Source organism: Hemicordylus capensis, chromosome 5, assembly GCF_027244095.1.
Source record: "Hemicordylus capensis ecotype Gifberg chromosome 5, rHemCap1.1.pri, whole genome shotgun sequence".
Taxonomy (NCBI): Eukaryota; Metazoa; Chordata; class Lepidosauria; order Squamata; family Cordylidae; genus Hemicordylus; species Hemicordylus capensis.
In genome coordinates this window covers 123,271,491-123,288,899 of record NC_069661.1, presented here as the reverse complement: position 1 = coordinate 123,288,899, position 17,409 = coordinate 123,271,491, and the positions used below count along the sequence as shown (strand labels likewise).

At 41.9% G+C, this 17,409-nt stretch overlaps 1 protein-coding gene across 17 annotated transcripts in view; it reads right to left on the bottom strand.

Annotated features, from left to right (window-relative positions):
- ADD1 (adducin 1) overlaps window positions 1–17,409 on the bottom strand; it is an 88,355-nt gene that overhangs the window by 29,764 nt on the left and 41,182 nt on the right. For 7 of the 17 annotated variants that reach the window (XM_053251888.1, XM_053251885.1, XM_053251890.1 and 4 more), the window contains exons 7-14: window positions 12,689–12,832; window positions 12,482–12,580; window positions 11,987–12,163; window positions 10,274–10,618; window positions 6,193–6,294; window positions 4,117–4,206; window positions 3,998–4,015; window positions 3,283–3,375 (exon numbers count right to left, since the gene is read on the bottom strand). In XM_053251888.1, the coding sequence (XP_053107863.1) occupies window positions 3,283–3,375; window positions 3,998–4,015; window positions 4,117–4,206; window positions 6,193–6,294; window positions 10,274–10,618; window positions 11,987–12,163; window positions 12,482–12,580; window positions 12,689–12,832 (1,068 nt within the window). The remainder of the gene's footprint in view (window positions 1–3,282; window positions 3,376–3,997; window positions 4,016–4,116; window positions 4,207–6,192; window positions 6,295–10,273; window positions 10,619–11,986; window positions 12,164–12,481; window positions 12,581–12,688; window positions 12,833–17,409) is intronic. The other 10 variants (XM_053251891.1, XM_053251899.1, XM_053251895.1 and 7 more) reach the window with 6 other exon arrangements.

The following is a 17,409-nucleotide window of genomic DNA, read 5'->3' as shown; positions in this document are numbered from 1 at the left end:
TCTTCTGTGTGACAGCTGTTCAGATCTTATCTCCTCTACCCCACTGCATATTCTTCTCTCCTCCAGGATAAATATACCTGACTTCTTTAACTGGCTTTTTTGTTTGTTTTTTAAATGAGCTGGGGAGGGAAGAACATCTCAAGATGCTAAAAGCATCTAGTTTTGGCCTCTGCCTGCATTATGTAGCAAAGATATAGCACCAGATATCCAGGTAAATATGCTCCTTCAGTATGTTGCCAGATCATACAGACAGTGTAAGTCTGCTATCAATTACTGGGCTGACAGCAGATAATGTTCTTTCCAAGTTTTGCTGGTCAATGACCGAATAAACTTATAACTTATAACTAACTTTCCAAGACTGTAGTACCATGTTTTGTGGACAGCAGTATTTGGGAAGGAGGCCTTTTAACACATAGACTGTGGAAATATATTCATTTAGATGGTTTTTTCTCTACCCAGATGCTTAAAAGGCATGGAGGCCCGACTGCCAAAATCTAGTTCTGGTTGGAATAATTGTTGGTCCAAGTTTCTGTGAATTGTTTCTGGGAACTAAATATACATACATTTGAAATCAACATTATATTATCATACGTATGCCTTTTTCAAGTGCAAGTATTCATTTTTGGAGAGAACTTGTATTTGTAAGCAATAATAAAATTTAATTCATATTTGTAAATTGAGTAAGTGTCTCCAGTTAACTGGGGGGGAGAATCCATTGTTTCAGATTTTAATGTTTCCTATCTTCTAATTGTTTCTGGCTGCAAAGTTCCACTGGGCATGTTCCCCTCCATTTTTGTTTTTACCCTTAAATTCCTACTAGCTAGAAATAATTTGTACCTCCTATCCTCCAACAATCATTTACTTACTTACTATATTTTTATAGAGCCCCATCCAAAAGCTCTGGAGCAACTTGCCTAGTTTCTTGTATCTCCATACTTGTAGAATTTGCCTTTCATTTAAGGAAAAAACCCAGCTCAATAGAGAGTTACATTTAAAAGCTTCTCTCTATGAAAATATTTTGTGTCTCGGGACTCCGAGTCTGCCATTATGAACCTCGACACCTAGCCTTTTGATGCCATCAACATCCAGCTCGACGTCGTCTCGCTCAGCTCCTGATAAGCATGGGGAAGGCATTTCTAAGAAGCCTATGGATAGGGGACAAGAGGCCTCTCACAAACATAAGCACAATAGAGACTGATCTCCCTCCTTCGGGCATGCATATAAAAAGCACTTTAAGTCAGTGACCTCTGATATAGAGAGCACGCCCAGAGCTTCATGTTCTCCACCCTTGACTTCTGCATCTGCAACCCACAAATCTGCATCAACTCCAGTATCGGCATCTGTCTTGCTGCTAGCCAAAACCCCTTCACCGTCCTCTGCGCAACCAGGGACATCCTACTCCCCTGGAGACTTGAGCTCCAAGGCACTGACTTCTAAATCTATGACTTCAAAGACCTTGACACCAGGTGCCTGGATGTCGGGAGCAAAGAGATCTTTGAGGAATGGTTCTTTAGCGCTGAAGATTCCAGCCTCGACACCCTCAACCTTGATGCCAAAGACTGTTCAGGCACTGGTGCCTCTGACACCCTCAGTTTTACCTGATGCTATCCAAGTCTCTTCTGTGGGGCTTTCACTGGTTCGCCAACGATCTCCTTTGCCTATTGTTATCTCGCCAGCTCAATCCCCTGTTTGGCTGTCTCCTAGTCAAATGCTAAAAGGGAATACTCCTGCCAAAGAATCTCCTGCTTTATCACTCTTACTCAGACAGGAGCTAAAAAGATTGCTAGGATCAGCTAATTCCACTCCTTCCAATACCACATTTAAAGGCTTCACTCTCTCTCAAGGCCTAGACAATAACGACTCTAGATCTCCTTTACCAATTCCTAAGACGCTCTCGGGCATTCCTGCATGGGAGATGCTAGTATGCTCTTCTTCCATGCCATGGCAAGAACGCTACCATTACTCGCCACATCTCCCCATGAGACCTCTGAACTATTCGCCTGGTGCCTTTGACTCTGGCCACCTGCATGTGGGGGAGTGCTTTAGGTCCCATTCTCTTTATGGATCCTCCCCTACAATTTTGGAGAGTACAGGATGTGTAAATAGATGAAACTTAGGGCTACTTTCTCTGTTCCCCTTACCCCCAATGCCAACAACCTGTTCAAGCATCCTTTCATGCCCGGGAAACCCTCATGGCTAATTAAACTATACTAATGATCCAAATGTGGTATTTATAATGGAAAAGGAATGGCTAGGTACATTAGGAGTTGCCGGTCAGGAAGCACCCTTACTGCACATAAGTCCCTCCTGCAGAAGACCCAGTTGTGAGAGACCATGGATGCCTAGAGAGATAGGCTAGTTTTCAAGCCTGCTGCCCACTATGTTTTGTGATTTTTCCCATGGGTATAACACATATGTCCACTCTCCATGTGAAATCTGAGCAGTGCAGTTTGTATTAGCAGTCACCTATGAACCTCTCTTTAAAAGCAGCACCATTTGAAGTCCACCCACACACAACTCTCCTTACAGGGGGGAAATCCTGTAAAATTGCTACTTTTATTATCAGTTGATTTGTGTTGCTGATTAAAACTGTGGATATTTGGGGAATTACACTGATGCAACTGGGACTGCAATAAGGCTAGCAGAAAATGGATTTCAAATTACAGTTAGTTAACAGAGACCAGGGTGGGCAGACTTCAGGTTTGTGAGATCTACTGTTTTTTATTTGGAACCCCAAGGTCTGTCAGCAAGAGCCAGAAACAAAACAGCAGCTCAGAAGGGCAGATTCACACGTAGACTGAAGGAACAAGATGCCTCTGGTCACATGCTCAGCCCAGGAATTTTTAGTACCAAGACAGCTCACAATCCTTTTGAACAAAAGTCCACTTCTAGTTTCCCCCACAAGCTTTCTTCATTTTAGCAGCCTAATTTAGGAGGGGAACCCTTTTCATTGTTGCAAATCATCCAGAGATCTACCAGTAGATCCTGATCTACCTTCTGCCCACACCGGAAGTGGACTCTCTGAATAAAAATGCCCCCACAGAGACAAGCTTACAGTGTTCCACAGGTTATTCACAATCTTGAAAGTAACAGCACACCTTTGAAATGTATTTTAACTGTTTATATCAAGCATATACACACACATGCATAATTTGTAGATCCACCTAGCCTTTTTCACATTTACAAACAAATCAGTGGAAATTACAAACCAGGGTAAGAAGAAGGTAAAAGTGAAAGGTAAAAACAACAGCATTTAGAGCAGTAGGACAGGGCAGTAAGTACCTTTCTAACAGAGACAGATTTAGCGGGACTAAAGGCCTGCTCTGTGGGATCGAGCCCTTCAATTGTTTCCGTACAGTCTGAGAGGGGAGCATCCTGCAACAGTAAATTGAGTGAACAGAGCAAACCAAGCTCGGGCTTCAGATTATCAACTAAGAGCATTATGTCACGGGCTAGCAGCATGCAGAAAGGCAGTAACTTGTTGATACAGAAGCAATGAGAATGAAGCAACATGCATCAATACATTAGCCCCATCTTAATATTCCCTGGCCATGACGACGACTAGTCAAACTTCATAAAATACAGTAAGAGGTAATCTGGGCACCACTTCTAACACTGAAATTTACAGAACCAAGTCATTAGGTTCTATGCTTCATCTGAGAAGGCAGATGAAATCTATTTTTAAATAGATATAAGGCAAGATAATGTCTTCACATTAATGTTTCCCTACAAATCCATAGTTTGCAACCAATTTTATTGCCAATAAACTGAATTGTAGCAATAGTGGTTTTGTACTCAACAATTTATCAAAACATAGTCAGTGACACAAAGCCTGACTAGTTCAAGAGGGTTGCAGCTCACAACAAAACATCATTTGATTGTCTCATGCACAGCAACCAGCATGAAAGGCAACACACCTGCTAAAGACATGCTCCCACTGCATTTCTGATTCTGAGCATGGTTATAAAGACAGCAAAATGTTACCTCGACCACTTACCTTGTACACAGTTACTTTCTGCCAATTAAAGAATAATTTCATAGTGATGCATTAGGCAACAGCAGGAATATACCATAAATGAACTCAAAGCTCGCATTTTAAGCAGCCTCTGCCCTCACCTGTACAAGGCTCCTGTCTACAACAACACCAGAGAGAACCTGTGACTGTGGGCCAGCAGTTTTAATGTCTTGCAGATTTTGCTCTCGGATCTGAAAGAGAAAATATACCCAGTGCAAATGAATAGAAGAGAAAATAAAATCTTTTTAGTTTGTGTGTATAAAAATATGGGCCATTTCACATCTTAGCATTGGTTGAGTTGGCTGAGATGTAGAAGGAATTAGTTCTGTCAAATATTGGTTTAAAACCTTATTAAACTTTTTGGACTACAAACGTCACTCTCTCAGAAGCTCCCGGACGATCCTGCACTAAACACTGAATTTTGGGACTGAAAATTTGCAGATTTTATTCTTGCCATACACTTAGTCTGAATGTGCTATTTAAGGGCATTTGTTTTACAAAAAGAAGGAAGAGATAAGACTCCTACAACAGTGTAGGGGAGTAGCTTTGTTCTGCAGAGGGACAAAGTGTTCTAGAAATGAACATAGAGGACCTGTCCTGAGTGAATCTCATAACAACATGCTACTGGAGGTCACCAGATCCCACCTACTTTCCAAGAACATGTCTATGCCTTTTTACACTGCAACCAGTATTTACTAGAAACTTGTTTTTTCAACAAAAAACTCAAGAGCCAGACATGCCAATTGGTTGATTGTCTCGGACAACCATTAATTTCATGCGCTTTCTTTTGCTGCTTTCATATCTGGGGAAAACTTTTGATAAACACAGAAGAACTTCTAACATTTAAGTCTCTTTCAGTACGGCATAGACAAGCATGTATTACATCTGTTGCAATCAGATTACATTTAAAAAAACACCCTGAGGTTCAGCTCACAGAAAAGCATATACAGATTTATACAAATTAAAAGGGGGATGCTGGGGCACTGTGAACAGCTACAGGAGCTGGGTTATTAAGTGTAGGGGCAAAGAGAAGGAAAGCATCTCTGGCCAGCAGTGCTTTCGAGCCAAAGAAAAGGTCAAGAAACCTTGGGAGTATGAATGGAGAGTGGAAAGGGAGATAAAAGGTGGGCTTTGTGGAGTTGTTTGAAAAGCCATTTGCTACCATAGACAGCTTTTCTGGCACAGTTAATAAATGCTACTGATCTATTTTACCTGTTTCTTGCCCATGTGAGGAATGGGATGGGATGGGGACTTTCTTAAGCAAGTTTAGACTGCAGCTTATTGGCTACAAGTTGAAAAATCAAATCCCAGATAAGAGAAGTATTTGTTTTAATTAAGATGCTATAGTAAGTAGGCTTGTGCCTGAAATGTTTTGGAGGCCGCTGTAAAGGCCTCCGAGACACTTCGGTGCGTGCGCGGGGGGGGCAGGGGGGCTATTCGGCGTTTCAGTGCCGGCGGGGGTAGTACTTTAAGGGCAGGGGAGGATGTACTCACACACACCCCGCCGCATTTCCCCCACTGGCGCTCTGCAAGCTTTAAGCCCCTTGGGGCGGCAGCGTTCCTCCCTGCCGCCCCATTCCCCCTGTCGGCGCACATGCGCTCGCAACTTCTGTCCACTTCCGGCCGACAGGGGGAACGGGGTGACAGGGAGGATGCTGCCACCCCGAGGGGCTTAAAGCTTACAGAGCGCCAGCGGGGGAAATGCGGCAGAGGGAGTGAGTACACCCTCCCCCGCCCTTAAAGTACTACCCCCGCCGGCGCCCAAGTACTTTCAGGCACATCCCTAATAGTAAGGGAAGTTCAATTTTTTCCTGTCCCCCAATTGTCTTGCTAGGACAGTTTTATTGTTGTTATTATATGTAACATTTATATCCTGCACTTCCTCCTGAGCTCAAGGTAGTGTACATGGTTCTCACCTTCATCTTCACAACAACCATGTGAAGCACAATGGGCTGTGAGATAATGATTGTCCCATGGTCAGTAAGCAAGTTCCATGGCTGAGAAGCGATTTAAACCTGGGTCCCCAACTTCAACATTATCTAAGATTAATGATATCCAACCAGAGACATCTAAACATATCATTCTCTTGAGATCCAACTACAAAAAGATGTGTATTCTCAGCGATTTCAAGAACTATAAAATCATTCATTTATGGCACACTGATCGCTAATACAAACCTTGTTCCTCATTTCTTGGACCTCCTTTGGGTTAGTGTTCAATGGAACAAATAGATTTGGGACAGCAGAGGTGGCAGTTCTATGTCCATCCTCTTTAGTCCACTGTAACATCAAGAACAATTACATAAATCAAAATTGTTAAAATGGCTAGAACAGTCAGAGCACCAAGTATACAGCACAGTAGATCATGCATATACATAACTGAGAACTGAATCAATGATTACATTGCAGCATTTGTAAATATACAACTATTTCTTCACTTTAACACAGACTGACAAACTGCATTTTTGTATATTCAAAAGAATCACGAAAGTATGAAATATGAAAAGGTGACTGAGTACAGAACTAGAAGAGCAATAAGACAATAGAGATCTTATAATGCTCAACACAGACAACCTTAAATAGGACATTAATAAAAATATACTTTTTAAAAACAATTACAACTAACAACCTAAATCAGATGGAAAGGGCTGCTGCAATCTACATCCGGCAACGATACAAGGATTTCTAATTTGCCTTATAATTTTCACATCATTGATTCACTTCACTGATAGTCAAACACACACCAAAGCCAACAGAAAGCACAAGATGACAGGAATATGAGAAGCAGTGTGATGTCAATAACCAGGTTGAGTGAATGACTCTGTACTATGAGGAAAGAGTGGGCATCACCAAAGTTTTGAATTCAAAACAAAACTCAAGAATGTATTGTTTTCAGAATCGTTTCTGCACAGGCAAATAGATGGCTCAGCCTAAGGGAAGAGTTTGGTGATGTCAAAATAGTTTATATAAAGCTTACACTTTAAAAGATTACAACAAAAAGTCCCATACACAAAAGCACTTTATGATTTTGTTGCAGGAGGTTGTTTTATATGGCCAGTACATTGAATATGTTGGAAGGGGGCTTTGTGCCACAACTGCGAGCTTTCGTCTTTCACAATGATCTATTAAATGCTCAGTCTCATTAGTTAAATACCAATTGTTATTGCACAGAAAATGCACTGAACATTGAAACAAACCTGTTTCACACAGATGCTACCCCCCACCCGCCATCGAGTAATTTCGAGACAAAAAGATAGCCAGAAATAGAACTCTTAGAAAAGCAACACAATTTTAAAATGTTTTGCAAGTATGAAGTAAAAAAATGGAATGAACATGGAGCTATGGATACTCACTGATTCTTATCTTTTCACATAAAAATAACTCCAGCTTTTTATTAAAGATATTTAATGACAATTATTATTAAAAAACCTTAGCATTACTGAAATGTTTTTAAAAAAACCTAAAATGCATTAAATTTCAAACACACAGACCAGGGATACCTCATATGGGTTACAGATTACTCTAGCAAAATATTTAAAGCAATATATGTTTCCAAGGGATACTTTCACTGTATACTAACATTCACTTCTATGTGTGTTCAAACAAACACAAAACCCTTGTAAACAATTTCAGGGCACTATTACTGTCTAGAACAAAAGAAGTGGTATTTCAGGGTTTGAAAGTACTAAATACAGAATAGCAAAAAGAAAAAAATCACCGCACGGCCAGAGAATCTCTCCTGTGTTTTCTTCATGGATTTCTAGATGACACTACATTGTCTAAGAACACCTACAATCCCTCATTAATAATTCTGAAAGGGAAAAGATAGCAGCCAAAATTTAGGGGAATATTGACTTTGCACTGAGAGCAAAAAATGTTATGCAAAGAGAACAGGAATTAACAAACAAAACTTTTGATCACTATGACTTTTCATGCTTGAAATATATCTGTAACTATCCCTGAAGTGGCTATGGAGGTCTCCATTTAAAGTCCCAAGTTGCTATATTGTCAGCTATATATTAATCAGCCATTACAAAGCCTGCATCATGCATAAAATCTGTATTTTAGAAATATAGTAGTATACACTATAACAAGAAGCATTTCCAAACAGCTATCACTATCCATATGATAGCATTTGAAAGCCTTTAATCAGCACCAAGGTGCATATTTTAACTTTGTACACAGCACTATCAAACTAAGGCTCCTGAATAGTGCCTGATGGCTGCCCGAGCTGCACTTTAGTCATGCCACACCCAGCTGGTACTGGAGAGAAGATTTCTAATTTATGGCCATCTACTTACATGCAACAATTCATGCAGAAGGCTGTGAACACTGGGAGGCTTTAGGATAGATAGGTAGAAGCACAGTGGACAGTGGAGCAAAAGTGGTCAAAGTATTAAGAATGAGAAGTGCTTAAGAGGAAATGAGGTTTGCAGAGTTAAAAACCAGTCTTTTTTGCTGATCCACAGATCAGCCAAGATACACTTTGACATAAGCCAAATCAAACCTACCGATTTCATTAAATGGGGGTAACTGGCCAAGCACTCAAAACATATTCTAGGCTGTGACTAGGCTACCTGATTATAATCCTGCAGCCCTATTGGTTACTACACTGAGCAATGCACGTTTTAGACAAACATGCTTTAACTACAAATACTGATTTGCTTACCTTTTGATTATGTTTTCCAGAAAGTATCGCCAAAACCTGTCTCTTATAATACTAGAGCCAGCCAATTTACTGATCAAGTATCATCAACTGACCATATATTTTATTGTGGCCAATTATTGTCAAATATCCCACGCATCTTAATGCTGATGATGCTTGGAGAACTGGTTTGCTGCTACTTAACACTACAGCCTTCAAAAGTTAACCTGTTGTTTTTTACAAGTCAACTTTCAATATGATTTTTAAATAGCAACTTTTTAATAGTTGCTATTTATTTGCTTTATATATCTGTTTTAATTCATCTCCCCCCCCCCCCCCCCGAATTCTAGGCTGATTCTGATGTTCCAGGATAAATGCCAAGGAGAATAATTCTTCAGTGAATCTTTCACATTGATGGAAACATTACCCAGCACTATTATAAGTTATAATTCATTGCAATTTTTTAAGTGAATTTCACAACTAATTAATTTGTTTTTGAAATTCATGTAAATACAAAATGAGCTGGCAAACTAGACAACACTACACTAATCCATAGTTTGGCATTACATGCATGAACAGAGCTGAGCACAGGCTTTTGTGCTCCCTTCTTCCCTCTCCCCACTTTGCACACTATGATTGCTAGTTGACTTCTTATTTATTAGCAAGCCACAGCTCGCTGCTGCATCCAAACTCTAACTTGTTCTTCAACAGGATTCTAAACCAGTTTGGCCCTGGTTTAAAAAGCAAACCATACGGCAAACAGTATAGAAACTACAGTATGCAAGGGGAGAAAAGCCTCGACTCTCCTTGTCCACATAATGCCAAACCATGATTTGACATTACATCAGAATGTGGCCAGTGGCTGACACCCAGACTGTTACTCAGTAGTACTACTCAGAAGTTACCATAAATAACTGCCTAATTTCAATAGGACTTCTGTTGAGTAATTTAGCAGGATACCAGCCAGCATCTTTTTTGTGATTCTAAATCATATTCATAAGCATTTGTACAGAGCTATGAAGTGTCTTGAACACTTAATATGTATCATCTTATGCTCCTTATAACCACCCTGTAAGGAAAGTATTACTAACCCCAAACGGCAAAGGGGGTGGGGGTGGGGCTGTGAATGAAGGGAGTGGTATGCCTAAGATCATCTAGTGAGTTCATGGCAGAGGCAAGATTCAAAACAGGAAACTTCCTACTTGCCACTATGTCACACCAACTCTTTAAAACTAATGCTTTAAGAATACTGCACTATTTGACTTGTCAAGTGGACAACATCTTCTTTGGCTGGTCAGATGCCCAATTCTACATAAAGCTATTTAAGTAATCAGATTGTATACAACGTAACTAAAAAGGTATTGCATTAATATGTTAATTTTTGCTATTTGGATAGCCTGAAATATAGAGCTCTGCTCCTCTCCACTGGAACTACCAATCAAAATGCAGGGTGCAACTTAAATACAAAGTATTATCACTACAGGGAAGCCAGATTAGAAAGTGAGCAAAGGAAAGAGTTAATGTTGTATTTTTTAAATTCCCAAAGCCTCACAGTGCCTGCCACCCAAAGTTGCTCTACATCATCTAACTATGAACAGTAAGGTAGGCACAGACCAAGCAGTTGGTAATACAGCTTGGCACGCAGACACCGGACGAGAGAGACTGCAGCAAGGGTTTCACGTGATCGTGTGTAATGTTCGTCCACACCTTAGTCTTCGACTTGGGGCTGCCGCCATTCTGCCCTTCTTCAGAAGCATCATCCCCTCGGCCAGAATTCAGCCACCTTGTCTTCTCTCGCTGCTGTTTCTGAAAACTATGCCGCAGAGGGGAACAAGTGCCCGAGTCCCCATCGCTAGCAAAAGAATACCCTGTGACACTAGCAGGAATCTCCACATCACTGTATTTTTTAGATCTCTCTCTCAGAGCAGGGCATCGATAAGGATAGGCAGTTCTGTAGCCCTAAGGAAACACCATAGCAAAACACATCGTCATTTTGGATCTCAAAACCAACAGTTAAGGGCGGGCTATGGACAGTCATGAGAAGTTTTCTCACTGCCGATGCCCGCTTCTGCCCCACAAACAACCATGAAAATACAAATTTACACAAATATCTAAACAAGTTGTGAAGCATACCCTGAAGTACATTAGAGGGGGAAATTAGTACTATGTTACAGAGAAAAAAGAAGAAAAACCTAAGTATAGTCACAGCAAGTGTAATGCTGCAGAAGTGTTCTCCAAAGCTGCTGCTCGCATGGTTAGAAAAGAACTAGGTGGTAAGGGATTGACCCCACCTCATGAGGTATGGTCACCTCTGCTATGGGAGAGAAGGAGGGGTTAGGGTGATAATCGGTTTCCTGACTAGAAGTTCCCAAAGTTGACTCTTTTCAGGTCTAGGGGCTTAATCCTGTTTCCAGCAGTACTAAGACGACAACTGCAGTTACACAAGTGATCACTCATATCCACCCTGACTAGAGACATCTAATCAGGAGAAAGCTTGGTTCTTTTCTGACTGGGACTGTCAGTACTCCCTTGGGGATGTAGGATGCTAACAGTTGTAAGCCTGCAGCCATTCCATTCCAGTTAGGAGTTCATGGTGCTGTCCTAACATGGACAGGTTGCAATATACAGCCTCAGGTTTTACCACAGTGATATTTTAAATAAACAAAAGCAAAACAGAAAATATCAGAGAAGGCACATTTCAGATATTCTGCAGTTTAAAATGTGAATGATTCATGTTACTAGGAAATATATCAGAATTGACCCTTATGGAGAAGGGAGATCTGACTGTGCGGTTTGCCTTATACAAGCAATAATGGTTGCAAGGGGAAGACTTGCCCTTTATTTTGATTGCCTCTTCTTTATTTATAAGGCTACAGCAGACACAGCAGCTAATAAGGACTATCTGGTTATTGATGTGAGCCTGCTCCTAGGACTCTATTACTTCCATGGCATCATATCTCACTTCTTACAAATTGACAAATGGAATAATTAAAGTAACATACAATAAGACAGAAAGGTAACTGTTAAAGCTAGGACAACAGCACAAACCTAATATGGAAGGCATTAGCAAATGCCCTATATTACTCTTGAAATTCCAAAATATAGTTTATCAACACTATTAGGTCTCCAGCCTTGTGGCAAGTTCCCCAAGGTGGAAAAGAGGCCTATTTTCTATTTCTGGTCCTCAGAAAAAGCTATTTTCTTCTGCCTCTTCTCTAGTTAAATTGCCTTAAATAGAAACAAAATTTTCAAAGACCAAAGACCATTGGCTATTACAAGGCAAATATTGGAATATATTTCTTAATGCAGCAACAGATTCTGTCTTACCAAATTATCAAGCATTCGCATAAGAGCTTCAAATTCCTGCTCTCCAATCTGCCATTTTGGATAAGGAGTTGTCCCCTCCCCTGATGGAGACTCATGGCAACGAGACTTTGCTTTATATTTTCCAGGGTCCAGCAGCACCAAGTTGTCTGGTCCCCCTGCACTGGCCAGAGTTCGTACCTTAAAATAATCAACACAGTCCAAGTTTCTGTTATAATGGGTAATTTAAAAATCAAGCATATTGCAATGTGTAATCAGTTATTCACCTCAAGACTTGATTATAATCTGTCTAATCAAAATACTGTTTTTAGCTAAAACCATTAATTCATACAGTTTTTAAAACTGAGCATTCACCTACACTGCTAAACTAAAAACTTGCCACATATTCGTTTCAGCAGAATCATTTTATTTCACCATCTTCGAATGGTACTGCCAGCTTCTTGTTTTTGGTTTTAATCATACCGATAATCAAAAACCAACAAAATCTAGTATGCTTACTTGTATCTCACAGGCAATCACCAAATTATGAATATAGTAGAATGCCTCTTCAACGCTTTCTCCAACTGATACCAAACCATGATTTCTGAGTATAAGAACCTTTGGCAGAAAAGAGAGAGAGAGAGAGAGAGAGAGAGAGAGAGAGGTGTTGCAAGTATAATGGTTTTTTAAAATACCTTTGGTGCATTGGATTGTTTAGCTACCCACCTTGCTTTTGGGCCCCAGATTCTTCTGAATCAATACTTTCTCCTCGTCATCCACAAGAATCCCATGGTAATCATGATAAGCGACTTCGCCAAGGGATAGTGCCTCAGGGGAGATTGGCAAGAGGCCACATTTCATTGCAGACACCTGAGAATATTACATGTTTTTTAAATTAAGAGCAAAACAAGAAGAATCAGTGATGGATATTACATATGCACACACAAGAGAACCCCATTATACAGGGCTTCCATTGGGGGGGGGCACCATGGATAGCGAAACCATGGATACTGAGTAATGGAGTCGATGGGTTTGCGGGGGTTAGGTTCCTGGACTGGTAAGTTGCTGTAAAAATGAAGTGGGGGGGAGTGAAAATTGGCCAAATCAAGTGCCCTAACATGCTCCGCAGGTCTGTACGTGTCCAGCTATGCTCCCCTAAAGTCCCAAATGCAGGGAAATTGTGATTTTTTTTCATCCCCCTATTATTTAACAATGAAATGAGCCACAAAATGGCTCCTGAATGCAAAACGGCAGCTGGAAAGGACCTCCATGGTCATTTCCAGATGTCTAGATCCACGGATAATCTGGTTTAAAACCCTTTCGTATCTGCAGATATAGGGGCTGTATGTCTCTGTTAGACCTGTGAATAAACAGAACCGCGAACAGCAGTTCCACAAATAACAGGGTTCTCCTGTGCTGTATTTTTATTACTGAAACATGACCACAATTAAAAAATTCAAAGAAATTTTGAGGGGGGAAATCTCTGCCCACATTTGACAACACATTTCAGTTAACAGCAAGTCACTGTATTCCCGCATGTCTTCCTGGATATATCCTTCCCAGTGCAGAAAATTTAAAGTTTTTGGTGTGCGCACACACCATTCACTGGCAAAACAGACCAAATCTAGGCAGGTGAGGGAAGGGAGTATGTTACAGAGTATTTAAGAGCTGGACTGGGGAAATTAGGTCTTGGCTCAGTACAATCCCCACTCTTCACCAAGTGAACCCATTACTGTCCCTATTAAGAATGTTCTTTAATATAAAACCTCAGTGGGTTGCATCCAAAGGTTCCTTTCTTCTGGAATGGTTCCTTCTGGAGAAAGCTCCTTCCATCAAACAAAGGGGGGAAAAAGTTGCTCACCTGTAACATATGACCTGGAGGTGATCTGTTGTATTCATATGGAATGGGTTCTGCACCTGCACAGGGACCTCCTGGATAGATTAACTAACTCCTCACGATGCCTCCAACTACCCAGCACGTGCTTCGTGCTTCCGTTATTTTCGGCAGTTGGGGCGTGCCTTGATCAGTTTCTTGCAGATTGTCAGATGTTGATGGTCCATGTATTTATTTATTTTTAATTGTGGGGAGGTCCGGGTGGGTTTTATGAATACAACGGATCACCTCCAGATCATATGTTACAGGTGAGCAACCTGTGTATCTGGATCGTGATCCATTGCATTCATAAGGAATGAGTGATTAGCCAGGTCTGGTACTGGTGGTGAGCCCAGGTAACATGTCATCAAGGCAGAACTTGCTTAAGAACACTCCTTCCAAAACTGACCTCTCTCATCAGCCGCAAATCAATGGCATAATGTTTTATGAACAGCTGGTGTGAAGACCATGTTGCTGCCTTGCAGATTTCTGTGATTGATATTCCTGCTAGGTTTGCAGCCGAAGACGCATAAGCCCTCGTGGAGTGTACCCTAACGGCCTTAGGAGGCTCCTTCCCCTGAGCCCTGTATGCCAGCTTAGTTACCTGGACAATCCACTGGGACAGCCTCTGCCTTGACACTGGCTTCCCCTTAGACCTCACCTTATATATTACAAAAAGTTGATTTGTCCTAAGTATATTTCTTGTAGCATCCAGATAATACAGCAGTGAGCGCCGCACATCCAAGGAGTACAAGTACGTGGCTCTTTCCAATGGCGATTCCGGATTCTGGAAGAAGGTTGGCAACACTATATCTTTATTTATGTGAAATTTTTTAATCTTTGGCCTGAAGTGTGGGTCCAACCGCACCAGCACTTTATGCGGGAAAAATTGCGTATAAGGGTGATCTGCTCGTAGAGCTGCTAGTTCACTCACCCTACGTGCTGTTGTGAGTGCCACTAAGAATACTGTTTTCAAAGTCTGTATGCATAATATGGCCTCAGCCAATGGCTCAAATGGCTGTTCTGTTAGGGCCTTCAGCACCAAAGATAAATTCCATTGCTGTATTGGTTACTTTATAGATGGGTACAAGTTGTTTAATCCCTTCAGGAATTTTTTACAGTCTGGATGGGAAAAAATCATAGTGCCATCCCATTCCTTGTGCTCTGACGATATAGCTGCCAAATGGACTTTGAGGGATGTGTTTGCCAATCCCATCATCTTAAGTGTTATCATGTAAAGGAGGATTTGTCTAACCATAGCTTTTCTCGGGAAGAAACCCTGCTGCTTGGCGTATAGCTTGAATCTCTTCCACTTGCTACTATAGTTTTGCCTCGTTGACAGTCTTCTAGTATTTAGTAGCATTTTGTCTAATAACCAACTCACCACGCTGTTAGCTTTAACACCCCTACTTGCGGGTGCTGGATCATCCTGCCACTCTGACCTAGCAAGTCCGGGCGATCTGGAAACCTGTTATGTCTTTTGCGTGAGAGTCTCAGCAAGGGAGCAAACCACAGCTGCCTGGGCCACCAGCTGCCAAGGGGTCACAAGTATTCTCCTCGTGGCATCCCTGAGCATCTGAGATATGACTAGAGTTATCAGTGGTTGCGGCAGGAACAGAGAGAATAGGCCCCTGGTGCAAAGATATTGGAACGCATCACCCAACAAGTTGTTGCCGTGCCCTGCACATGAACAGTTTGTTTGTTTGTTTGCAGCAGTTGCAAACAAGTCTATTGTCGACCAACCCCACCTTTCGAACACCTCCTTCAGATAGGCCTCGTTCAGCTCCCATTCATGGTGCTGATTCTTTAGAAGCATTCGACTGAGTTCGTCCGCCTGCATATTGTCCTCTCCTTTTATGTGTATCACAACTGGGTATATATTCAGATTCACACACCAACTCCACAACTGCTGGCTCAGCAGGCAGAGGGAGCAGGACACCGTTCCCCCTTGTTTGTTCAGATAAGCAATTGCTGTTGTATTGTCCAAGAGAATCTGTACTATGCTTCCTTGTGAGAGTGGTCTGAAGGCCTTCAACGCCATGAACACTGCAAGTAGCTCAAGGTAGTTTATATGCCTTTTCCTTTGCTGCCTTGACCACTGGCCCTGTGCTTGATGGCACCCGCAATGCACACCCCATCACCACAGGGAGGCATCTGTTGTCACCCAGCGTGTGGGGGTCCGGGGTTCGAATGGCATCCCTAACTGTAAATGCGATCTCACTGTCTACCATTCCAGCGCCTCCAGCACTCTTCTTGGCAGAGTGAGCATCTTTTGTTGGCTGTCTTGGTTGGGACAGAAGTTCTGCAGATACCACATCTGCAACGTTCTCATCCGCACACGGGTGTTGCACACGGTGGAGCTGCAGGATGCCATCAATCCCATCAGCCTCTGAATTACCTCTGCAGGCTGACGAGTCACCATGGTGAACCAGAGTATCAAATCTCTGATTTGCTGGTACCTGTCTTGTGGCAAGTAAGCTCTCTTTGCTTGCATATCAAGCTCTGCCCCTATGTAGCTTAATCGCCTCTGCAGCATTAGGTTTGACTTCCTCCAGTTCACTCTGATGCCCAAGTCATCCAAGAGACGTAGAACAAACTGGATTTGTGAAAGTAACCTTTCTTTGTCGTTGCTGACCATGAGCCAGTCATCCAAAAAGAGGAAGATCACCACTCCTTCCATTCTTAAGTATGCCACCATAACTGCCATGACCTTTGTGAACACTCGTGGTGCTGTCGACAACCCAAACAGGAAATCCGTTTATTGGTACGCTGAATGGCTTACTGTGAACCTTAGATACTTGCAATGAGCTTCGCGTATTCCCACATGGAAATACGCGTATTTCAAGTCCAGTGTCGCTGCCCATTCTTCCTTGGCTAGAAGGTGATCATCCTGAATTTGCGAGTCTCTATGAACCGACTGAGTTCCCTCAGGTCCATAATAGCTCTTATACCTCCATACTTTGGGGGGGATTTGGAAATACCGGGAGTAAAACCCAGACATCCTCTCCATCCACTGCACCCGCACATTGCCTGTTTTTCTAGTAACACTTGTATTTCCTCCAACACTAGGGTTGGTTTTGTAAACTTCACCCCCTGAAAATGGAGGCAAAGCTTTGAACTCTATTGCGTAACCTGACCTTATAATCTTTAGAATCCACTGGTCTAATGTTATAGTGTGCCATGCTTGCTCATGATATGCCAGCTTGATGGATTTGCCAACAATTGCAAATCTGATGCCGTGTGTCCTTGGGAAAGGATGCTTGTGTGTTACTAGTTGTGCCTGCAATGGATCTGGCCATTAAAGAGTCTGCTTGTTCTGCTCTCTACTCTGTTTAGAGCTCTGTCCCTTCTGTCGCAGTCCAAAGGTTTTATTCCATTGAAAACGCCTGTATTGCCTTCTGAAATCTCTCCTATCCTGCCGTCTGTACGTGGCCCGGTGTTGTTGTCTACCAAAAGAGTGATTATGGGATGACAGCCCTGTAGTGCTTGTAGAAGCCAGGAACGACTTTGCGGTGTACCTATTTCTTCCACGTCTCCATTGTTGCCATAGAGCAAGGCAAATGCTCTACTCTAT